Consider the following 19549-nt stretch of genomic DNA (forward strand, 5'->3'; position numbering starts at 1 on the left):
TCAAAAAACTGAACTCTTCCTTTCACATGGCACTTAAGGGTGAAAGCAGACTCTTGTTTTTAAATGTATCAATATAAAGAATTAAAAAAACAGGGAAGACTTACGGTTAGTAAGATGACATGTGGAACTTTAGGTAGGTATGACATGGCTAAGAGACTTGGCCATGAGCTGAATGAAGGAGCAAACACATGGGGATGAACTACTGAATAACAAGAAATATTTGCCTCAACAAAGTAACAATTTTGGTTGCCATTTGAGACTAAAGAAATTCTAGTTTTCTAAGCCTATGGACAAAAACAATTAGTACAGGCAGAAACAGAGAGACAGAGCGAGTCCATAAAAACATCCCCCTTCTGCTCAGTTATGCAGATACTGTACAGAAGTGTGTATTTTTTGGCTAAAGAGTACAAGACCAGCAATAACCAGCTGAGCAAGAGAAGATCCCTCTTTGCCAAATTAGTTCAAACCCAGGAAGGGTACAATTAAAAACACACTACTAAAAATACAGTCACAGCAAGCACTAAGTTGCTCATGGCCACATAAGCAGGTATCTGGACACAGGTCTCATAAAAATACAATCAACAATAGAGACCAATAATTAAAATTTACACATACAATATGTGCCTGAGCATTAGGGTTAGGGTCTTAAGATGTGATGCAAAACTGTTTAATGCTGTGTTTGTGGGAGACAAGCTTAAACTAGTCCTGACCGTGAGCCACAGGCTGTTCTTGTGTGTCCTCACAGCCACTGGAGAGACAACACTGTGCATGTGTGCTCAGCCACACACACAAACATCACCTCTGTCAAATCACGGTTGTGCAGCAGCAGAAAACTCTTCAACTCAGTTTCCTGTGCCTTGAGCTACATCCCTCCTTCCCTCAGCTTGCTGGATGTCACCAAGTCCCAGTGCAGCTTCATTGTAAGACCAACAAGACTGCTGTGGACACTGCAGATGGCTAAGTGAGGTAGAGCCTCAGTCAAACCTATTACTAGTTCAAACATTGGACTTTCAAATCCCAGCCTTTTTAGTGTGCTGCTAGTGCAAACATCTAATGTGTAGTAAAACCAGCTACAGAAACATATCTAGCCGACTTGAAGAATTGCACCTGATATGGAAGACAACATCCAGCTGAGGAAAAGTCCAGTAGCAAATTCATAAATGAAACAGAATGCAGAGAAATGAAAATGTGAATTGCCTACTTTAGAGGAACAACAACCTAAGTACTGCTAGTGTCTGACCCTTTAATGAATGGCTACTCAGTTTGAAGAACAGAAGGGAAAGCTACAAGGTATACTGAGATATATTCAGAATTAAAGCCACATAAACTCAAGGCAGAAGCTTTTCAGTTTTTTTTCCACAGAGAAACAAAGGCAAAAGACAGTAATGGAAGGTTAATGAGAAATACATTTGAAATGTAAAAAAATCTACTTTTTTCTTCCCCCTCAAAGTTCCATAGTGCACTTAAGCAAACAGGCTGTGAAAAGAAATGGGAGCTGAAATGGCTGGATTGTGACCAAACATGTAACGGAATCCTGTGCTTAACTCAAACTGGCAATTTCTCTGGCACAGAAGACAAGATCTGTCTGAGGAACTATGCAGAAAGTACCCTTGCAGCTGGCAAAGTGCAGATCCAGCGAGGTGTACAGCAAGAACGCTCTTATGCCCTTTTTAGTTACCCTTCTCATTAATCACTTAGAAGTAACATATGAGGTATTGTAAACCAGCAACATGAGAGAAACATATGGCAGGTTTGCCATCTAGTCTAAACAAAGAAATAAGCAGAAAGTGGAGATGAGAGCCTCAGGCAGATAGCATAGAATAAGGTTCATGCTGGGGCTAAGCAGCTAAATCCAGAGAAGAGGAACTGAACTGAGGGGTAAATCTAATCTAGTATGATGACAAAAAACTTCTTTTAGGTGAAACACCCAGCAGCTGGATAGCATCTTTGCAGAATAATGTGAAATTAAAAAAAAAAAAAAATTTCCCATGCAGAGGTATAACTTCCAGGGCCAGAGACATTTTGTTTTCCCAGAGACTCAAGTTCCACATATTCCACATATGTGGAATAAATTATTTCATTTGACACACTACATTTCAAAAAGAAAGTAGTTTAGAAGCCATTTGGGGGGAAAAAAAAAAACAAACAACAAAAGCCACAACATCAACAATAAAAAACCAAAATAAACAAAAATCACACACAAAACCAGGAGAGAGTACAGGGGAAACTTACAAGGATTGACAAAAATAAAATTTACAACAATAAAATTTAAAAAAAACCCTCAAAAAACTACAAACAAAAACCTAAAGCAGTTAATTAAGTGTGTCTTATGCAAGTCACAATTAATTCTATGAACATAGTTATGCAGACATATATACCAAGTGGTGGGTGACACTCTATTTGGTAGCAAAAGCAAGTAAACTGGAAAGAAGCAAATTAAATTCAAATAGAACACAGAAAGCAAAAGTCAGTGCAATAGCCCTGGTTGTAAAATATGCTATGCCTTGAGCAGGGCAACAGACACTGCTTAGTTCCTGGAAGAAACAGAGTCTGAAAAGGACAAGTATCTTGACAAGGAAATAATACCTTTTATGGCTAGAATTTAAAAGTCTCATATGGCAAACAAACTATGGCAAAGCTACTGGATCTGCCTAATGTCCTGCATCAGAAGCAGATGACAAAACAATGTTGGAAGTGCAGAGATGTTTCCTCCCCTCTGGGTCAACCAATTCCCCAATTTGCTGTGAGGACAGCGGGCGAAGAAGCATTTAAAACTGAAATGTGAACCCAGAGTCGTGCTACACAGTTTCAGTGCCTTTTATAACCTAAGCATCAGACACCTTTCTGTGTCCTAATGGGCAGTTGTGAAATTTCTGTCTAACTCTTGAGTCAGATGTGTCTGCATCTCACCAGTATTGGGACAAAACTTGTATGTATCACCTGGAAAATGCTTATTCAGTAGAACAGGAAAACTCACTCTGTGCTAAATTAGAGGATCGTGTTGATGTGATGCTTTCTATCCTCAAATCTGGCCTAGGATTCATGTCCTGGTAGTCACAGACACACATCAGATTTTAGCCCTGTATAGTCAAACATGTGATGTTCTTTCTTAATGAGAAATCAGATACTTCCTACTCTGGGGTGCTTCTCCAAGCCACCATGGATCCTTTTCAATGTGCTCCATCAGGCTATGTCCTTGAAAACACTCCCTCTTCCTAGAATCCTCCTTCCTGAGACGCAAGTCCCCTGGAACCAGTCCCACAGAAATAAAACACTTCCACCAGCCAGGAGGGCAAGACCACATTCTGTTTAATAACAACTCCATAAAGGACTGTACATGCTATTTTGAGCTACCTCCCCTCCTTTACTGTGGTTGCTGCCACGTACAGGCATGGAGGTGTTTAGTGCCATATAGTTCTCTAAGTCTATGTCATGTGTGCACATTTATGCAGGTGGTTGCACATGGATCTATTTATATATAGCTTTGTAGAAGTGTTCATCTCATAAGTCACATTATCAAAACATGCGAAGTATATCCAACAAAAATTTTCAGGCAAACATGTTTTGGAGCTGGAAGACCACAGGCAAATCAGACTCATTTTAGTTATTAAGGACTAGTGTGGGACAATGCAAGGATGAAGGCTTTCAGTAGTGGGTCCCTTTCCCTTTTTGTTTTACTTCCATTCAGCACCTTCTCCCCAAACATCAATGCACCCCTGTAAACACTAACTGAAAAGGATACAGACAATCACCATGCAGCCTCCCCACTACAGAAAACACAGACAGGCTTGGGGGAAGCCCTTGAAAACTGCTTTGCAGCCACCTCTGCTGTCCCACACACTTATGCTAAAGTAGTTTCAGATACTGAGAATACAATATTTGAAGACCCAAGCCTTTAGTTATTTTTACACGTTTCAGGAATCCATTCCGCGTGTCACCCCTGAGGTTCCCATCAGCCACCCTCATACCTCCCAAATCCTCTGCCTGTACCCACCCACGTCTGAAAAGAGCTGAAACAAGAGGAATCTTGTTCCCTGTAAAATTACTATTTGAGTTCCAGTTTTATAGTGTAGGGATTCCCAGAGACCTCCAGTCATGCACAACATCTACAAATCAGAGAAGACAAATTAAAGCCAAACAAGAATATGTACCCGCAAAAGAGCTTTTGGCTTGCTACGTTGCTCAAGCATGCAGTATCTGAAAAGAAAGGAAGTCCACCTACACTTGCCTCATGGGAACATGGCAGAGCTCTGGAAGAGGGCTCTTAACCTTGTGGCCTCCAATCCAATCATGACTGGATTTCCATGCCCAATGAAATGAATCCAGAAGGCCAATGAATCTGGACTACATGCCTTTATCTTATTAGAAGCAAATCTCGATGCACAATATTGTTTCCATAATGGAGAAAAGCCTTTTTAGATGCTTTTGTCTTGCAAGCATGGACATTTGATCCCTTATGGGAAAGCAAAAACAAGACTAGGTTTCAGAGGGCATTTAAAATGTCCCCACCTGAAGGAGATAAGGAAGATCCTAGCAGGAGCATTCTTTCCACAGTACACTGCAACCCCTCTCTTCCCAGAAGACAGCAGCTACTACCCATCAGTAGGTAGGTCCTGCCCATGGCAGAGGGGTTGGTCTTGATGATCTTTAAGGTCCCTTCCAACCATTCTGTGATCCTGTGGTATCTGCACTGAAAACATTCTTGAACAAGTCTTTACAGTTTCATGCTTTCTCAGAATCACAGCCTAACTAAATTTTTCTTCTTCCAACAATATGTATCTGCACTGGAAAAATACAGCACATATTTCTTTTCTTTTGTGCAGACCAACACTGACAATCATAGAGCTTCTCTTCATTTCCAAGGAAAAAATAACACTTCTGTCTGCCTATGCTGGGGAAAAATGTCAGTGCAAGGATGTAAATAGACCCTGATGTTGCAAGCGCAGATCTTCCATGTCCATTTGTTAACACCATAACCCTCACGCCTTACCACAATCAATCCATGGAGCTGGTTGTGCTGCTGAGGGAGCACAGTGCCCCCAGGCTCCATGACATATTCTGAGACAGAGAGAGACTCTGATCTGGCATAGAAGTGCAACTCTTCTGCTTCTGCACAGGTTCACTATTACTTAGCCTGGGAAAAGCCTATGGTACAAAAGAGGCACCTGACATTGGCTTTACAGCTTGCAATCATATTTGAGACTGTGCTTTAATGACTGTAGGCTGTCCTACACATACATTTAGTTCTAATAGGCACCATTTTACTCACATTTTCCCTGTTTATTTTTCCTTTCCCTGAGCCATGGCATAGAAATCTTTCCCTGTCAGATTGCTACAGGGGAAGAAAATCAATGATGCAAGTATTACTTATTTACATTTTTCTAGCTGTAAGCTGCTGATTATCTCTGTATTGGAATTAATTTTTTTCTTAACTTTATTTTCTTTTTTTCTTTTAGAAAAAGTCAAACAGTTAGTTTAAAAGATATGTCAGAGTTGTCTGAACAAGGAATACTGGAAAATCCACCTGGGAGAAATCAGAAGGAAGAGCTTAGACTTTGCCAACGTTGCTCTGCTTTTTATAGCATTTAGAGGCAGGTTATCTGAGTTTGCTTCTCCTTCTAGGCAATTATCAATACAACAGTTAAGGCAAACTAAGCTGAATTTAGGTATTTTGGCTTTCCAGTGAGATCAGAACTCACATTAACTTCATTTGGGCAAGGAGTAAGTTCTTATTTTGTGTATTTCTCATATGATTTCCCTGAAGAACAAAGCACACTGTGAACTGTTTTTTGAAGACAATGAAGAAGAAGAAGCCAGCAGGTACCCAAACTCAGGGAGGTCTCTTTCCTATCACTGTCTTGAAAAGAAAAAGTGTGGCTTGGACTAAGGAGTACCATAAGCTGCAACAATCCTGGACCTACAGCTTGCATAGCAATTCTGAACCTCAGTCCACTCTGCTGGGAGTCTGCCATGAAGCTTCTTACCTGTGCTGTGTAAACAAAAGACATCAAGCTCTTCTGGACCTTTTTTCCAAGCCTTTCTCCCCATGTCTTTCCCTCTCTGCCACACACAGTGGTGCACAGGCCTGTGCTGCTGCACTCTGCCTTGCCTCACCACAACACCTCCTACTCTGTCAGAGATGACTTTCCTTCTCCAGTTCTTTCCTTCTCCAGTTCTCCAGGGCTACAACTAACATTTTTCTTTGTTGCTGTACACAGTACAGCATGCACAGGCTCTGCCTAGGAGTGAAGTACTCTTCCGTATCTCACATTACACTGGAACTGGCCTGAAAATAGGGGTAAATGTCCCTTCCAACAGCTATGCTTCACTCTTAAACAAGTCTCCCCTCTTGCAATTACAGGATAAGACTTGTCAGTATCTTTAGCTGCCATGGAGTTTAATCACTGAGTGCATACACGATTTGTGCATGTTAAATTTTATTAATTTCATGCATACATCAAGTTACTCATGTCTCTTGCCCATTTTCCAGGGTTTACCTTGAAGGGGCCTGTGGAAGGGAACAGTGAGGAAAACAACAGGGCATAAATAAGAAAGACCAAATCGAGTAAGAGCATACTAAAAATTCCAAGGAAAACACTAAAGAAGAAAATGGGGCATGATGTCCTTCCTGGTTCCCTAGTGGGTCTTATTCTTTTCAAGCAGACATATCACAATCAACTTAAGCCAATTTAAGTTGCATCTGCAACCAGTCTTCCACATGACCATCTACACATTTCAACTGCCCTCAGTGATGCCTGCCTCACCAAGAGAAGCAATATAAAGAGTTCATCCCACTGAAACCTTTATTCAGGTAGGGGACTGGGTTACTTTCCAATGGGGCCAGTTCCTGAGCAGCCAAATGAGTGTTTGTGCTGGTGCTTTTCAGGCAGTAGAAGTACAGAGCTGCTGGTGGTGGAAGAGAGGAGGCAGGACAGCTCCTTTGAGCAGCTTAGACTCGTCCCAAAAATGCCATTTCAAAGTGCACTTTCCCAGTTTCTCTAACCTGATATAAAGGAAGGCCAGCTGCTGAGAACAGCACTCTCTCTCTCTCTGCTCACAGCTCTTCAGTCTTCACTTTTATAGCAGGGTAAAAGTCCCTGGCTTGGTGTGGGCCAGCTGTGAATCAGCACCTGCCCAAGGGTTGTGGGAGGTGAGCATGGTCAGAGGGGAATTCCTCTTCCTTCAAAGCAGCTCACCACTGGATCAGCTTAGAAGCATGGCTAAACTCTGTTCTCTGCAGCAAGCCTGTCCTGAAAGGTGATGTTACCATTTTTTAAGAGGGGAAAGCAAGTGGATGACTTGTCAGCAGCTTTCCAAAAGAAGAAGATGATTTTGAGTCACAGAAACTGAAAGAAGCAGATTAACTTTACTGTCCCAGGTAAATGGGAGGTAATGGAATTGAGGAGAACCCAGAAGGCTTGTAAAGAAAGCTTCAGATTTATATAAAAGCTTATGAAATAGTATCACTAATCAGGTATGAGCAATCATGGGAGAAGGAACAAGAGATAATTTTCTTGCAGTAGAAGATTTTAAATTAGGGTCACTTCTGGTTAAGCCTTTCATGTTTAGCACAGTAATTTCAAGTTTAGCACAGTAATTTCAACAAGTTCCTACTGAAGACAAATGCTTGGCAGAAAAATGGGAGCCTTCCACCTCAACTACTTCAAGAATACCCAAAATTTTCTGTAGGGCAGCTTTGCTTCATAATGGATTTGTGGAAACAAACAGCAGAGCTCAGTTTCTTAGTAACTGCAGATCAGGGATACTGAGCTCACTTTTCCTTCTTATTTACAGCCTCACAAACACAATTTGGGCTCTGACTATTTGGCTGGACTCTCTCCAACTCATCCTTCCTCACCAGGATAAAGGGACTGCAGGCCAAATTTTGCTCACAGAGCACCTGTGCCTTCCATATGCTTGAATAGGTGTATCTATATAATATCAGCTTTTCTGGGAAACATACAGTAGGTTCCAGGTCTCTCTCTGATATTGGATATACACAGGCAGCAGGCCTGTTATGTAAGAAAAGGCCAGATTACACAAATAATTTTCCACTTTCAAAGAGATTCAAACTGCCTTTCCAGTTCAGCTCAGGCTGCTCATTCAGGTGGCAAGTGTGGACAGGAAGACCTGCTCTCTCTAGTCAGACTCCTAGCATCTAGCTCTTTTGGATTGTGGAGAGGTATGGAAAATAGCCTTTTTCTTTCTTTTAGGAAAAGGCTGAAATTTTATTATTCACAGAATGTTAAGCCATTTATGAAAAAAAAATTACAGAATTTAGTAAGCTGGAAGGTTTTTACAGCGAGTGGTGTTCAAACCAGTCTGTATTCACAGAGAATGAGGCTCTCTACAGGTTTCTAAGACAGCAGGTTATGAAACTATACAGCAGGGTATAATTCTTTATCCCAGTTCCGCAGAGGCTAGAAGAATCTACAGATTTTCTCTTCCTACTGGACTCCACAGAATTTTCTATATGGTCAATTTTTTTCACACTTTTGCTTATGTAGATAACTCCCTGTCACTGCTTTCCATGGAGATAAGGTATATCTTTTAGATATCAATCAGACATCTTAGTAAATGTACCACACGTCCATATTAAAGAAAAAGAAGTCCTGGACAAGTTGACCCACTTGTCCCAGTCTGTAAACAACACAAAAGGATCACTAGAAGCTACACTGAAAGTTACTGTAAACATCCAGATTGGTCCTGGAGAGGCACATGGGAACAAAATGGTTTGGAGAAAGAAACAACAAGCCACCCGAATCTCCCACAAAGGTACACACCTAACCATTTTTGTTTCCCTGAAGACCTTTTGAAAAAGAAATAAAAATAGCTTTAAACTTACTCATTTACTCATGTGCTGAAGCACTCTTGGCACTTGCCCCATTTCCCTTTTCTGACTAGTGTGATTTCCCAGGCCCTGCTTCACAGCTGGACCCAAGTCAGTTCTGGACAATGAGCTACCACTGGCCCTGCAAGAACTATAGGAGATCATTTTTATCAAGCCTTGCTGCTCAGGGGAGTTAGTACCTGAATGTGTAAACACCTTTGAAGAGATACTGAAAGCTCATCATTCAGGAGAAGAGCGACCTCCTTAGAAAGACGGAAGCAAGACCAAGCAAACACATAAAAAAAGATGGGTCACAAAAACTTTTCTCTCTTACCTACACCAAATTACCAGTGTAACTTAAACATCCCAGAGGTCTTTCATTTAGAGATGCAATGGAGAGGGAAGACAGATCTGCTTGAAGTGGACTGGGCTGGAAAGACCTCGGTATTGAAAAAGGAGTCCCTCTTTCTGCAACTGCCTGTGTCAGTGGGAAAAAGCTGACTGGGGTAAAGTTCTTCCTCAGAGTCCCATTCCTACTTTTCACAATTCTCGGACATCATTTGCTTTGCTTGCAAGGAGCTGTCTAAACTCAGAGACTTGATGATATTCCTTCAGTCACATTTTGTTCGCCTTAGACATTCTTCCCTGCAAATATGCAGGAACTGAACCTGAAGCAGGAAAGAAGCATGTATCACTCTCCTGTCATCCAAAAAACACACCAAGCCTGAAGAGGAGGCAAAGAAGAGACAAATGTATCATGAATTAAACAGAGCAAATATGAGTCAGAGTAAGTGAGAAAGAGTTGCTCCTGAAACAGCATGGCAGTGTCCAGGCAATTCCTTTCTCTACCTCATCAGATCCAGCATCTGATCTACACCCATGCTCTGCTGATGCTTTCTTGCAAGAGGTTTTGCAATTAAAACTCAGCACTTAGGTAATCTCTGCTAGTTCTGTTCAGTCCTCCAGCAAAATCAATAACCTTATACAATTTTTGCTTTTGTCCCTGTTTATTTCCTGGCGAGAGCTGAAAGTGAAACAATTTCCTTTCAAAACTTCTCCCTCCCAAAAGGAGATCTGTAAAAAATTGGTGAGGAACTGCAAGAGACCAAATTCCCCCAAATCAGAAAATAATGTTTTTTTAAACAAAAAATATAGAACCCATACAAATAGGGGAAACACCTGAAATCAGCTTTCTCCGCACCTAAAAAAGAGATGGGAGGGAAAAACAAACAGACCAAGTACTGAGCATTATTTACATTGCTTGGGGGTAGGAAAATGAAAGAAGAAAACATAGGCAGGAAGAAGAAAAAGACAAATAGGAGGAGAAAATTTCCTCTCTTTTCATCCAGCTATATTTGGCACTGCAGGAGTGGCAGAAATGGGAAAGGTGCAGTATTTCTGTTAAGTCATGACTGGAGTACAGGCCTTTCCCATTACTAACTGCTTTGTTATGAACACTTATTCAGCATATAAAAAGGTTTAAAAAAACCACAAAAACTGAAAACTCTAATGTAAACTAGGTATCTGTGATCTCATGGCTGTACACACTGTTCCTGGACCTGCTGCCTGCTCTCTGGGTCTCCCCATTCTGCTGGCAAGGAGAAGACAGAAGGACACAGCAGCAGCACCAAGATGGGCATGTCCTCAAGCCCCCTGCAAGAGTCAGCATTTTATGACTGGCTCCATAGCTGAAAATGTCCTTTCCACTGGCTTCCAGTGTCCACTGCCAAAAGGACACACCACTCTTGCCAGCTCCTGGGAAGGCAGAAATGTCAAAGAGAAAAACAAATAAGTGAAAGAGACCAAAGCACAAATATCTGAGAGGAGGGTTAGATTTGTTTCTGCACCCATTCTTCCATGCCACAGAGCCGTGCCCACAGAGCCACAATGGCAGCACAGCCCGGGCCCTGGGAGCGCAGCTGTATCCATTAAACCTACAGCTTTGCATCAAGGTGCTACTGAGGATCTGGTTACACAGCACATCTCTTTCATGGCCTGATCCTCTACATCAGCCACAATCCTAGTGCTAGTGCAATCTAGATCTGCAAACCACATCTTCATTTTAAGCCAGTTTATATTCATATATTCTATGAAATAGAAGGGGGCCACGTCCACAGAGCAACGTCCATTCTGCCAAGACGAATTCTAGCCACAAAGGTGCTCCCTACACCAAGCCTGTCTCATCAGCCACATCCCCAGTACCAGAAGAGTTTGTATGCACAGCCAAGACTTTGTATTAAAAAGATTTAGAAATTATTTACCAATCCAGATCTCTCCAAGCACATCACATGTTGCCCAGAGCAATGAAAATCCAAAATATGTGTCCATGGGGGAGGGGAAGAAAAGGTTTTTATGTGTCAATCACTTTGAGATTTTCCTCGTTTAAAAAAATAATTAAATGTCAGGAATGGAAGGTGTGTCTGCTTGGAAATATGGGGAGCTGGAGAGAAGAATCCCTGTAATTGCATTCCTTGCCACCCCTCTCTCTTTGCTCAGCAATGACGAGAACTTCACAGAAAGCATCAGTTGTTTGTTTCTCCCTCTTCTTCATCAAAAGACTGCACCCCAGAGGAGGTGACATCTGAGACTTTGCGGCTCAGTGCAGCATGTTCCATCTCCTCTCGAGGAGACAAAGATTCCAGGTCCCGGCACACCGCATCATCCTCCTCTGGAGAGGGCTTCTTGTTTAGGAGAGGAGCCTTCTCCAGCCTTGGGTTCCCTTCATCCTCAATGTGGTCCTCCATGTATGTGCTGGACTCAGCTCCACCCCCACCCTGAGCAGTCTGCAGGGGCCACACGTGGACCAGCCCCGTGCTCTGGATGAAGTTCTGCTCCTGCCGCTGTTGCTGCAGCTGCTGCTGCTGGAGAAAGCTGCTCTGAAGCAAAATGCTTTCCTGAAGGTTTGTCTGAGACTCATCAAAATTCTGGCCTAGGTAGGAGCCAGTTGCTGGGGAGGCGATGAGTGACTGGTCACTGGCCTCCCAGGCGTCAGAGGAACCTAAGCAGTACATGCCCTGCGAGACGTAGGAGTGAGGCCAGCTGTCATACTGCGTCTGGGCCATGTGCTCTGCAGGCAAAGGAGGCAAACAACACACAGTAAGACACTCTCCCCAGGCCAGGCTGGCTCATCCAGGTAGCCTGTGTGCCTGAGCATGGCACTGTACTGCACAGGGTGGGTGAATCCTTTAGAGCAAAGGAGGGCAAGAGGAAACAGTTCTGGGCAATTGGCAGGTGACCTTGATACCCACAACTGACTGCAAGAGCTGGTAGCTTTCCACAGTTGTGCTCCAAAAAGGCAAAAGGAACTGGGTTTGAAAACTGTCTGCTAAGATTAAATACCTTGGAGACAGCTCCACAAACAGGGATGACTCTAGCAGATCTGACTGGGGCTACAGAATAAAACAGGGTAGAGCAAAAGAGAGCAACATGACAACCAGAGCAGGAAGGGGGTGTCTTAAGATTAGCAAGAAGCACTAGAGCTCACCTTGGCTCTCCATCAGCTCCTGATAGTTCTCAGAGTAGTTGCCTGCTGGGTTGTCCTGATTTGAGTTTACACTCACATCCTCACCATCCATGGAGGACCAAGCCATGAGAGTCGCTTCAGAAATAGCAAATTGTTCCATCACCCCTGTGCCAAAGGAGGGGAAAGCAAAGATGTGTTAAAGTCTCCACTTCTTGCCATCATCCTTTACCCCACCTTTTGGTCATGCTGTCCCACTTGGGTGCTATCTAAGCAACACCCACCACACACAACTGGCCCTTAGCCTCTCCCCCTTGCATTCCACTGGCAATATCCCAACCATCAAAGCCCCTCTCTACTTCAGCCACCTGAACCACCCACAGCCTTTTCTTCCCGAGTGCATTTCTCAAGCTTCTGCATTTTGGAATCTCTCAGGGATTCGGCTCTGGGGGCACCCCACCCAATCCATCCCAGATGCCAGAAAGAAGGCAAGCCCACCTGCGAGGAAGCGGGCCTCCTTCTCGCCGTCGCTGAGGTCCGAGTAGGCATCGGCGTCCTTGCGCGCGGTCTCATGCGTGTGCTGCTGCTGCTGGCTGTGCGCCTTGCCCCAGCCCTGCCACTCGATCATGTGAGCCACGCGGCCCTGGCCCATCGCCGTCGGCTTCGTCACATGGTCCTTCATGCTGCGAGATATCCCTAAGGGGCCAGACGTTGGAAAACAAGGGAGGGCTATTACACAGCTCCGGCGCTTTCAGCTGTGCTTTTTACCTCTCTTAGTAGTGGAGCTTCTCCCCTGCTTTTCTGACAGGATGAGTCACTAGGGCTGGGTGCCTCCCACCTTTCACTGCATCACTCTCCAGGGGAGTTTCTCCATCTTTCCTTGGAAAAACTCTCAGAAGGGGGAAAAAGGGGGACCCCAAATATGAAGACCATTTCCTTCCTTGCCTAGAATCCATTTAGGATACAGCTGGGCATGAAGGATGAAGCCTGGAAGTGAACAAACTAAGAAACAGAAAATGGGGTTAAATCCAAGACTGAGGGGAAGCAATTGAAGATGTCTGAGCAGGGGTGCACATTGAGAAGCCAACAGGAGTAAGACAAATCTGTTCTTTCAAAGGGCAACAACTGTGAGATTTCTGTATTTAGAACCACGGTGGTGGAGACTCCTCTAAGGACATGAAAAGGCGAAAGCCAGAAAGGAGCAGTTGTGAGAGTGACAGAGAGATATGGAAAGAGGCACAAAGGCCTGTGGAGAGAAGCTGCCAAGGATAAAGTCAAATTCTGAGGGCCTCACCAGAGAAAGATGATTTAGCCAAAGCCCCAATCCCATAAGCATTGGAGTTGCGTTTCAGCTTGGGAAGGATGGAGGTCGTATCTTCCATGGAGAGCTGAAAAGAGAGAATATGAAGAAATTATATACAGGAAGGAGAAGAGGAAGTGAATTGTAGTGAGAAAACAGTAGGTAGTTGGAAGATGAGGAGCAGAAGCAAGCAGTAAGAACAAAAGAAGGAAAGGAAAGGAAATTAGAGGCAATTTTACCAGGACTGGATATTGCACAGCAGTGGGACTGACTGAGACAAGGCCAGAGGGAGAGGCAGAAAGAGGCTGTGAGAAGCCTCCTGTTGGCAGCCGCCAGTCCTCCATAGACATGCTGCACCATTTCCAACTCTTTGTTAGAGATGCAAGACATGGCTGATGGACAGTTCAGGCATCTTGCAGTGGGGAGCTGTCAGTGCAATAGGCAAGCCACAGTAATGTATCATATATGCATCATACTACCAATGTTTTGGTCCCTTGGGGTTTTTTTTCTTCTTATATAGTCTTAATAAAATGATCATTACTATATCAGTGATGGGTTCTGTTTCAAGCACCTACATCTGTAAAGAAATTTGGTCTACAGCTCTACAGCTCTGCTTAATTTTCTTGACTGTCTTTTTTATGTTTATCCTCAGTCCCTGAATAACAAGGACAGGGCACTACTGGAACAGGCAGCCATCACAAACATCATCACAAAAATAATCTCTCAAGATGAATTCATCAAGGTTCTTCAGACATGCCAGGCATTGCACATGAGGCTTAACTTTCACAAGGGCTAAATAAACATTGCTTCTGCTCCTCATTTCAATCTCTCTGAAAATCAAGGCCAGAATGTTTCAAGCATAAGGATACACAAAAGTAATGACTATGACACTGGACATTTTAAATCCTGACACAAAACAAGTACTTGGTCATAGGCGCAGCCTCACAAAAAGTGAGTGGAGCAGTAACTGGACAGTGAAATAATTGGAGGCAAAGGAAGGCATTGTAAAGATCTCACACTGTGTATAATTCCAGTCAGTTGCCAAAATTTGAGAGGTGAGATTTTCTGGAAACTGAGTGTAAATGCAGCAGCTGAGGCATCCTGTAACTGTGAAGGCAGGAATGTGATGTGTGTAACGTGAGCTGAAGAAATCAGAAAGCAGGAAGAACAGTAAAAAGCAAGAGCACAGCTCTTGTTCCATGAAGCATTTACTTTGGTGATGAAACTTGTTGGAGAAAGCCCATCTATGCCCCCACTGGTCATTCCTGCCTGGGTGCTCCTGCTCAGTATCCACGCACTTGTTCCAGGACAGCCTGGGGGCTGTGCTGTAAGCTGCCTCATGGAAACCCTCAAAAAATGAAAGTAAATTGCAGAGGGCTCCTACTACTGCAAAGTTGAAGAGCTGTGACATGAAGGCAGGAATGAATGGGAAGGGAAGGAAATTCATGATCCAGCTTCAGTACCGAAGAAGATTTATGGAATTACACTGGCTAAGAGCTGCCTCATGGAAGAGCTCCGTGGATTCTGTATGGGTTGGAAAATGGAAAACTGCAAGTAAGGAAACTGCCTTCTACTTTCTTTAAGAAAACATGACCTTGTGTACTTTGCTTTCAGCTACATACAGGTGCAGTGAGGAAAAAAAAAGACATAATTCTTCTAGATAGTTGCTGCATGCACCATTATTTTCCAACACAATTTGTTTCTGTAATTCATCCTAGGCAAAAGATCCCAAGCCACAAGTGCCCCAATGAAAGAGGTGAGAATTAGTTAAAAATTATATTCAATGTCCCATGTGCATTCAAATCACAGTAAAGAAGAAAGCTACAGGTATTTTTAAAGTTTTGAAACAATCTAGAATTTGAAAACACTCATACTACTCAAAATGGAGCTGCTAATCCTGTCCTTCCAAGTGTACAAAAATATAAAGTTAACTTATGTGAAAATATTTTATAAGTACCCTTTTAAAAAGTCCACTAGAACAAATAATTCCTCTTTCAGGATGCTGTTTCTGCATTAGTGAAAAACATTTTTTTTCATGGCACAGGTATTAAGAGCAAAAGGAACATGTGTAATTAAAATGTTTGCTTGTTTCTCATCTGCTTTTTAACTGAAGTTAACTGGTACTCACCATCTACCCTAGGAGACATAAAGAATTTTGTTACTTCTGTGTGCAACTGAAAATGAGGGAGACATTTCTCCCAAACTTCTCCCTAGAGAAGATCAAATGATGCTCTAATCAAGGACTACTATTTTTAAAAAATATGCTGGACAGACACCTTTTTTATGTAGCAGTGCCCAGAAATCCCAAAAACAGAACACATGAAATGCCACACATTTGTCCCCAGAAGTATGAAAGCAATTCAACAGCCACCTACAGATCAAAATACCTGCCAGACAGCAAAAGACTCAGAAGCAAACAAAATCTATCACCATCCTCTGAATCAGAGACAACTCCCAGAATTTCAGCAACACTAAGGACTTTCAGCCATGTTCCCATTCTGGCCTCTACTGTATCCAATGTCAAACAAATCCTGGTCTTCCTATGACTAGAAATTTGAAAAGTGACACAGTGCATACTCACATTGATACCATCCCAGGAGAAATCTGTCCGTGTTTGCTAAAGAAAGCAGAGAAAGGCACCACATCAATGTAACAAACATCTTGCAAGCAGCCAAGCAACTCCAGTAGTTTGCCACAATCAACAGGCACTACTTTATCTGGTGTGTTCTAAAAACTTGTGTCTTTCAAGATGGTTTCATTCCCTGCTGGTGAATATGGTGCCTGTAAGTGTCACAGTGTTAGAAGGTGAAATAGTGAATGGAGTGACACAGTCGGAAAGAGAAAAGCACCTTTTCACAAGGCTGACCTCCACAGTGTGGGTTGCACCACTTTGAGGCTAACACAAGGAGGAGCTACACGACTTTTGTATTTTGAGTGTCCTACAGCAAGCTACTCAATCCTGCTGAAATTATTTTCTCCTGCAGTGTTTTGGTTTGTCCATTCTGACTCACTCGCCCCTCGTGAGCCAGAAGCATTTCCCACATCAGCCATCACAGCACCAATTCAGAGAGTGTTTCCTTCTGCTGGGAGGACTCATCTCAACAGCCTGGGTTTGGGGATGGAGACACTCAGGAAAATTTAGATTACTCATGTTACACCTATGGTATCCATTCATATAAATCAAAATGTTCACTGAGGTGTGGTTTATGCTTGTTGACTTTTAGATCTGCTTTGATTTGACTGAATTCTCCACACAAGATGGGGCCAAACAATTTCCTGCCAGGACTCCATGAAACTCTAAGTGTCTTGAAGTTGCTTCCAAGCCAGCAAGGTACACCAACAAAATTAAAATACTATATATATGTACACCTATTAACATTTTTCAAGGTTTTGCAAACGATGTTATTTGTTAAGCTTATTTGTGAAGATTATTTGTGATTCTTCAAATATTATGCATTTAAAATAGAATTTATCTTTCTATTAATCATTGCATACTCTGAACCTTCTGAAAATTCAGGTATGCAGTAGCTGCAGAATGCAGAAGCTGCAGTAATTCAATGAACCAGCCCTTAAAACACTGCATGGTAAGTCAATTGTCTGTGAGTTACTAGTGAATGCATCTCTAAAATCCAAAATGCACACAAATTGTGTTTCTTCAAAAGATTTCATGGCTGTGCTGCAGAAGCTGGGACAGACACAGTGCTGGACATTCCAATGTGAATCCCTAATTCAAGGAATGCAGACCTACAGGCTTGTCAGAACTGTCACTGTTTTTCTTATGTTGTGCTCCACTCCCATTATGACTGGTTAAAAAACATTTTCATTTGCAAATTCCTACTCACTAGGGATCTTGTGAAGGGAGTGACTCAATTCTGCTCAGAGCAAGCCAAAGTACCCAGGTATGATCCTCAGGAGCTCACTGGCATTCTGCCCCTCTCACAGATGATGCCTCAGTGATGCACAACACCCATTTCTGAGCTCAACTGAAACTTTCTCATCCCCTTAGCTAATTGTCTCTGGGCCAGGCACTCACCTCAGTGGAAGGTCGATGGAAGCTGCTGCCATGCAGTGAACTCGTGCTGTCCATATTGATTTGGTCCACATCTTTCAGTCCCTTCCAGTCTACTGCAATCACCTCGTTTCCTGTGGGAACACATCTGGTCAAGCTTCTGAATGCCACTACAATTTGTTCTATCAGTCTTAAGCCAACTCAGCTAAACAAGCAGGAGAATCATTGAGTTTAAGGCCACAACAGACTTAAATCAGATATTCCATTTGTAATCCGACCACCCGTACCTCATCAACTATTACATTTCTCACAGCTTTCTCCATATGAAACACAAGAAAACTTGTGTTTTTCTCAAGCATGATCTATGCTTGGCTAAAGTACAGATTCATCCAGTCATGATGTGTGACTGGGAAAGAACCAATTCCTTCAATATCCCCTCTCAATATTAAACCATCATCCCTTAAAAAGGCTTTTAGCTGTTATGGCTTGAATTGGTTGGACATCAGCTTAGAGTTGCTAGAGCCTTCGCCACCCTCAGCATGATAAAAGACCTTTTTAATATCTGCCATTACATTTCAAATTTTAAATATCAATTATCAATATCAATAAATTTTTATTAACATTAAAAATTTAAATATTATTACATTTTAGAAGTGAAACTAAATGCGAAGAAGCACATGTAGGTAGACAGCCAGGTAACCAGGACTGCTCTGTGCAGTCAGCAATTTACTGTATCTTCAGCCTGTGTGCCACCCTCAAACTCTGCTTAAACTTATTTGCTCCCATGTCATGGAGGAACCATTGTACGATCCTTAAACCTGAGCCTCCTAGAATCTGTCAAGAAATGTAGCGGTCAAAATGATAATCTCTTCCTGGGACCAATTCAGCAAGGTCTAGTCTGGTTGGATTGAATGTGAATGGTTCTACTTTCATGATCTTCTAACTTTTTTTTTTTTTACTCTTTATAGCAAATTTCTCCTCCACAGACATATGCAAAGCCCCTTGCTCATTCTAGCAGTTCTGGTACATTTCTACAGTGCTCATCACTGCACTTCCCCAGTACAAATCTTCCAACAGGTGAGAGATGCTGCGCTCCACCCCACACAGGCCTGCAGGAGCCATGGAGGCACTTCAGGGTGGGAAAACCTGAGGCATTCATTAGCTAGAATTCAAAATCCAAAAAAAACCTGATTTTGTCTGCTAAAAAGGCTAAACATGGCAATATGAAAAACAACAGAAAGACAACACTGTTTGCTTATTGTGGTGTCCACCACACCTTCACATCTCAAACTTCTGCTGTGCAGGAAGGTCCATTTATGAGAGAACTAAGGGATATTTTTTCCTTCACATCCAAAGTACATTTCTGTTCATCAGAACCAAGTGCTTTAACAGCATCCTCCATATGCTTCTAATTAGGCTGCGTAAAACTGCTGTCCTCTGAGCTGCAGTTCCTTGCAACTCAGGGAACTCAAAAAAAAAAAAAGGATTCCTGTACTGCATGTTACAAAGGTGAGCATAGAGGTCAGACACAGCCACATCTCTGGAGAAGGCAGGACAATGGCTATGACAAGCATGACCAACATCACCTTTCAGGGCTGTGAGCCTCTTAACTGGTTTTCCTGACAAGCACATCCATGTATTGGGCCTCACTGAGCTCTTGCTGACTGCACTGCCACGGACTGGACTGGAGTCCAGCAAAGCAAGAGAGGGAGATCTGGATATTTCTGTACTCAAGCAAGAGGAGCAAGGCTTAATGGGCCACTTGTGAGTTGCCTTTTGCCACCACGACTGGGAACTTCTTATATCTGGGGTCCAAGTAAACCTCCTAGGGCTGGAAGTCTCTCTGGCAATGGGAAGTTTTTGACAGAGCTGTGAAAGCCCAGCTGACAGATACAGCCACCACCTGGGTGTAAGGTCTGGCTTAGAATGGAACGCATTTGTCCTCAGTCC

The 19549-nt window shown here is 42.8% G+C and overlaps 1 protein-coding gene across 4 annotated transcripts in view; it reads right to left on the reverse strand.

Annotated features, from left to right (window-relative positions):
* Nucleotides 1–3288: 3288 nt before the first annotated feature.
* Nucleotides 3289–19549, reverse strand: part of FAM131B (family with sequence similarity 131 member B) — a 32731-nt gene continuing 16470 nt past the window's right edge. For 2 of the 4 annotated variants that reach the window (XM_064410003.1, XM_064410005.1), the window contains exons 2-7: nt 17624–17733; nt 16172–16207; nt 13585–13678; nt 12789–12986; nt 12315–12458; nt 3289–11897 (exon numbers count right to left, since the gene is read on the reverse strand). In XM_064410003.1, the coding sequence (XP_064266073.1) occupies nt 11353–11897; nt 12315–12458; nt 12789–12986; nt 13585–13678; nt 16172–16207; nt 17624–17733 (1127 nt within the window). In that variant the 3' untranslated portion in view covers nt 3289–11352. The remainder of the gene's footprint in view (nt 11898–12314; nt 12459–12788; nt 12987–13584; nt 13679–16171; nt 16208–17623; nt 17734–19549) is intronic. The other 2 variants (XM_064410004.1, XM_064410006.1) reach the window with 1 other exon arrangement.

Source organism: Passer domesticus, chromosome 2 (assembly GCF_036417665.1).
Source record: "Passer domesticus isolate bPasDom1 chromosome 2, bPasDom1.hap1, whole genome shotgun sequence".
NCBI lineage: Eukaryota > Metazoa > Chordata > Aves > Passeriformes > Passeridae > Passer > Passer domesticus.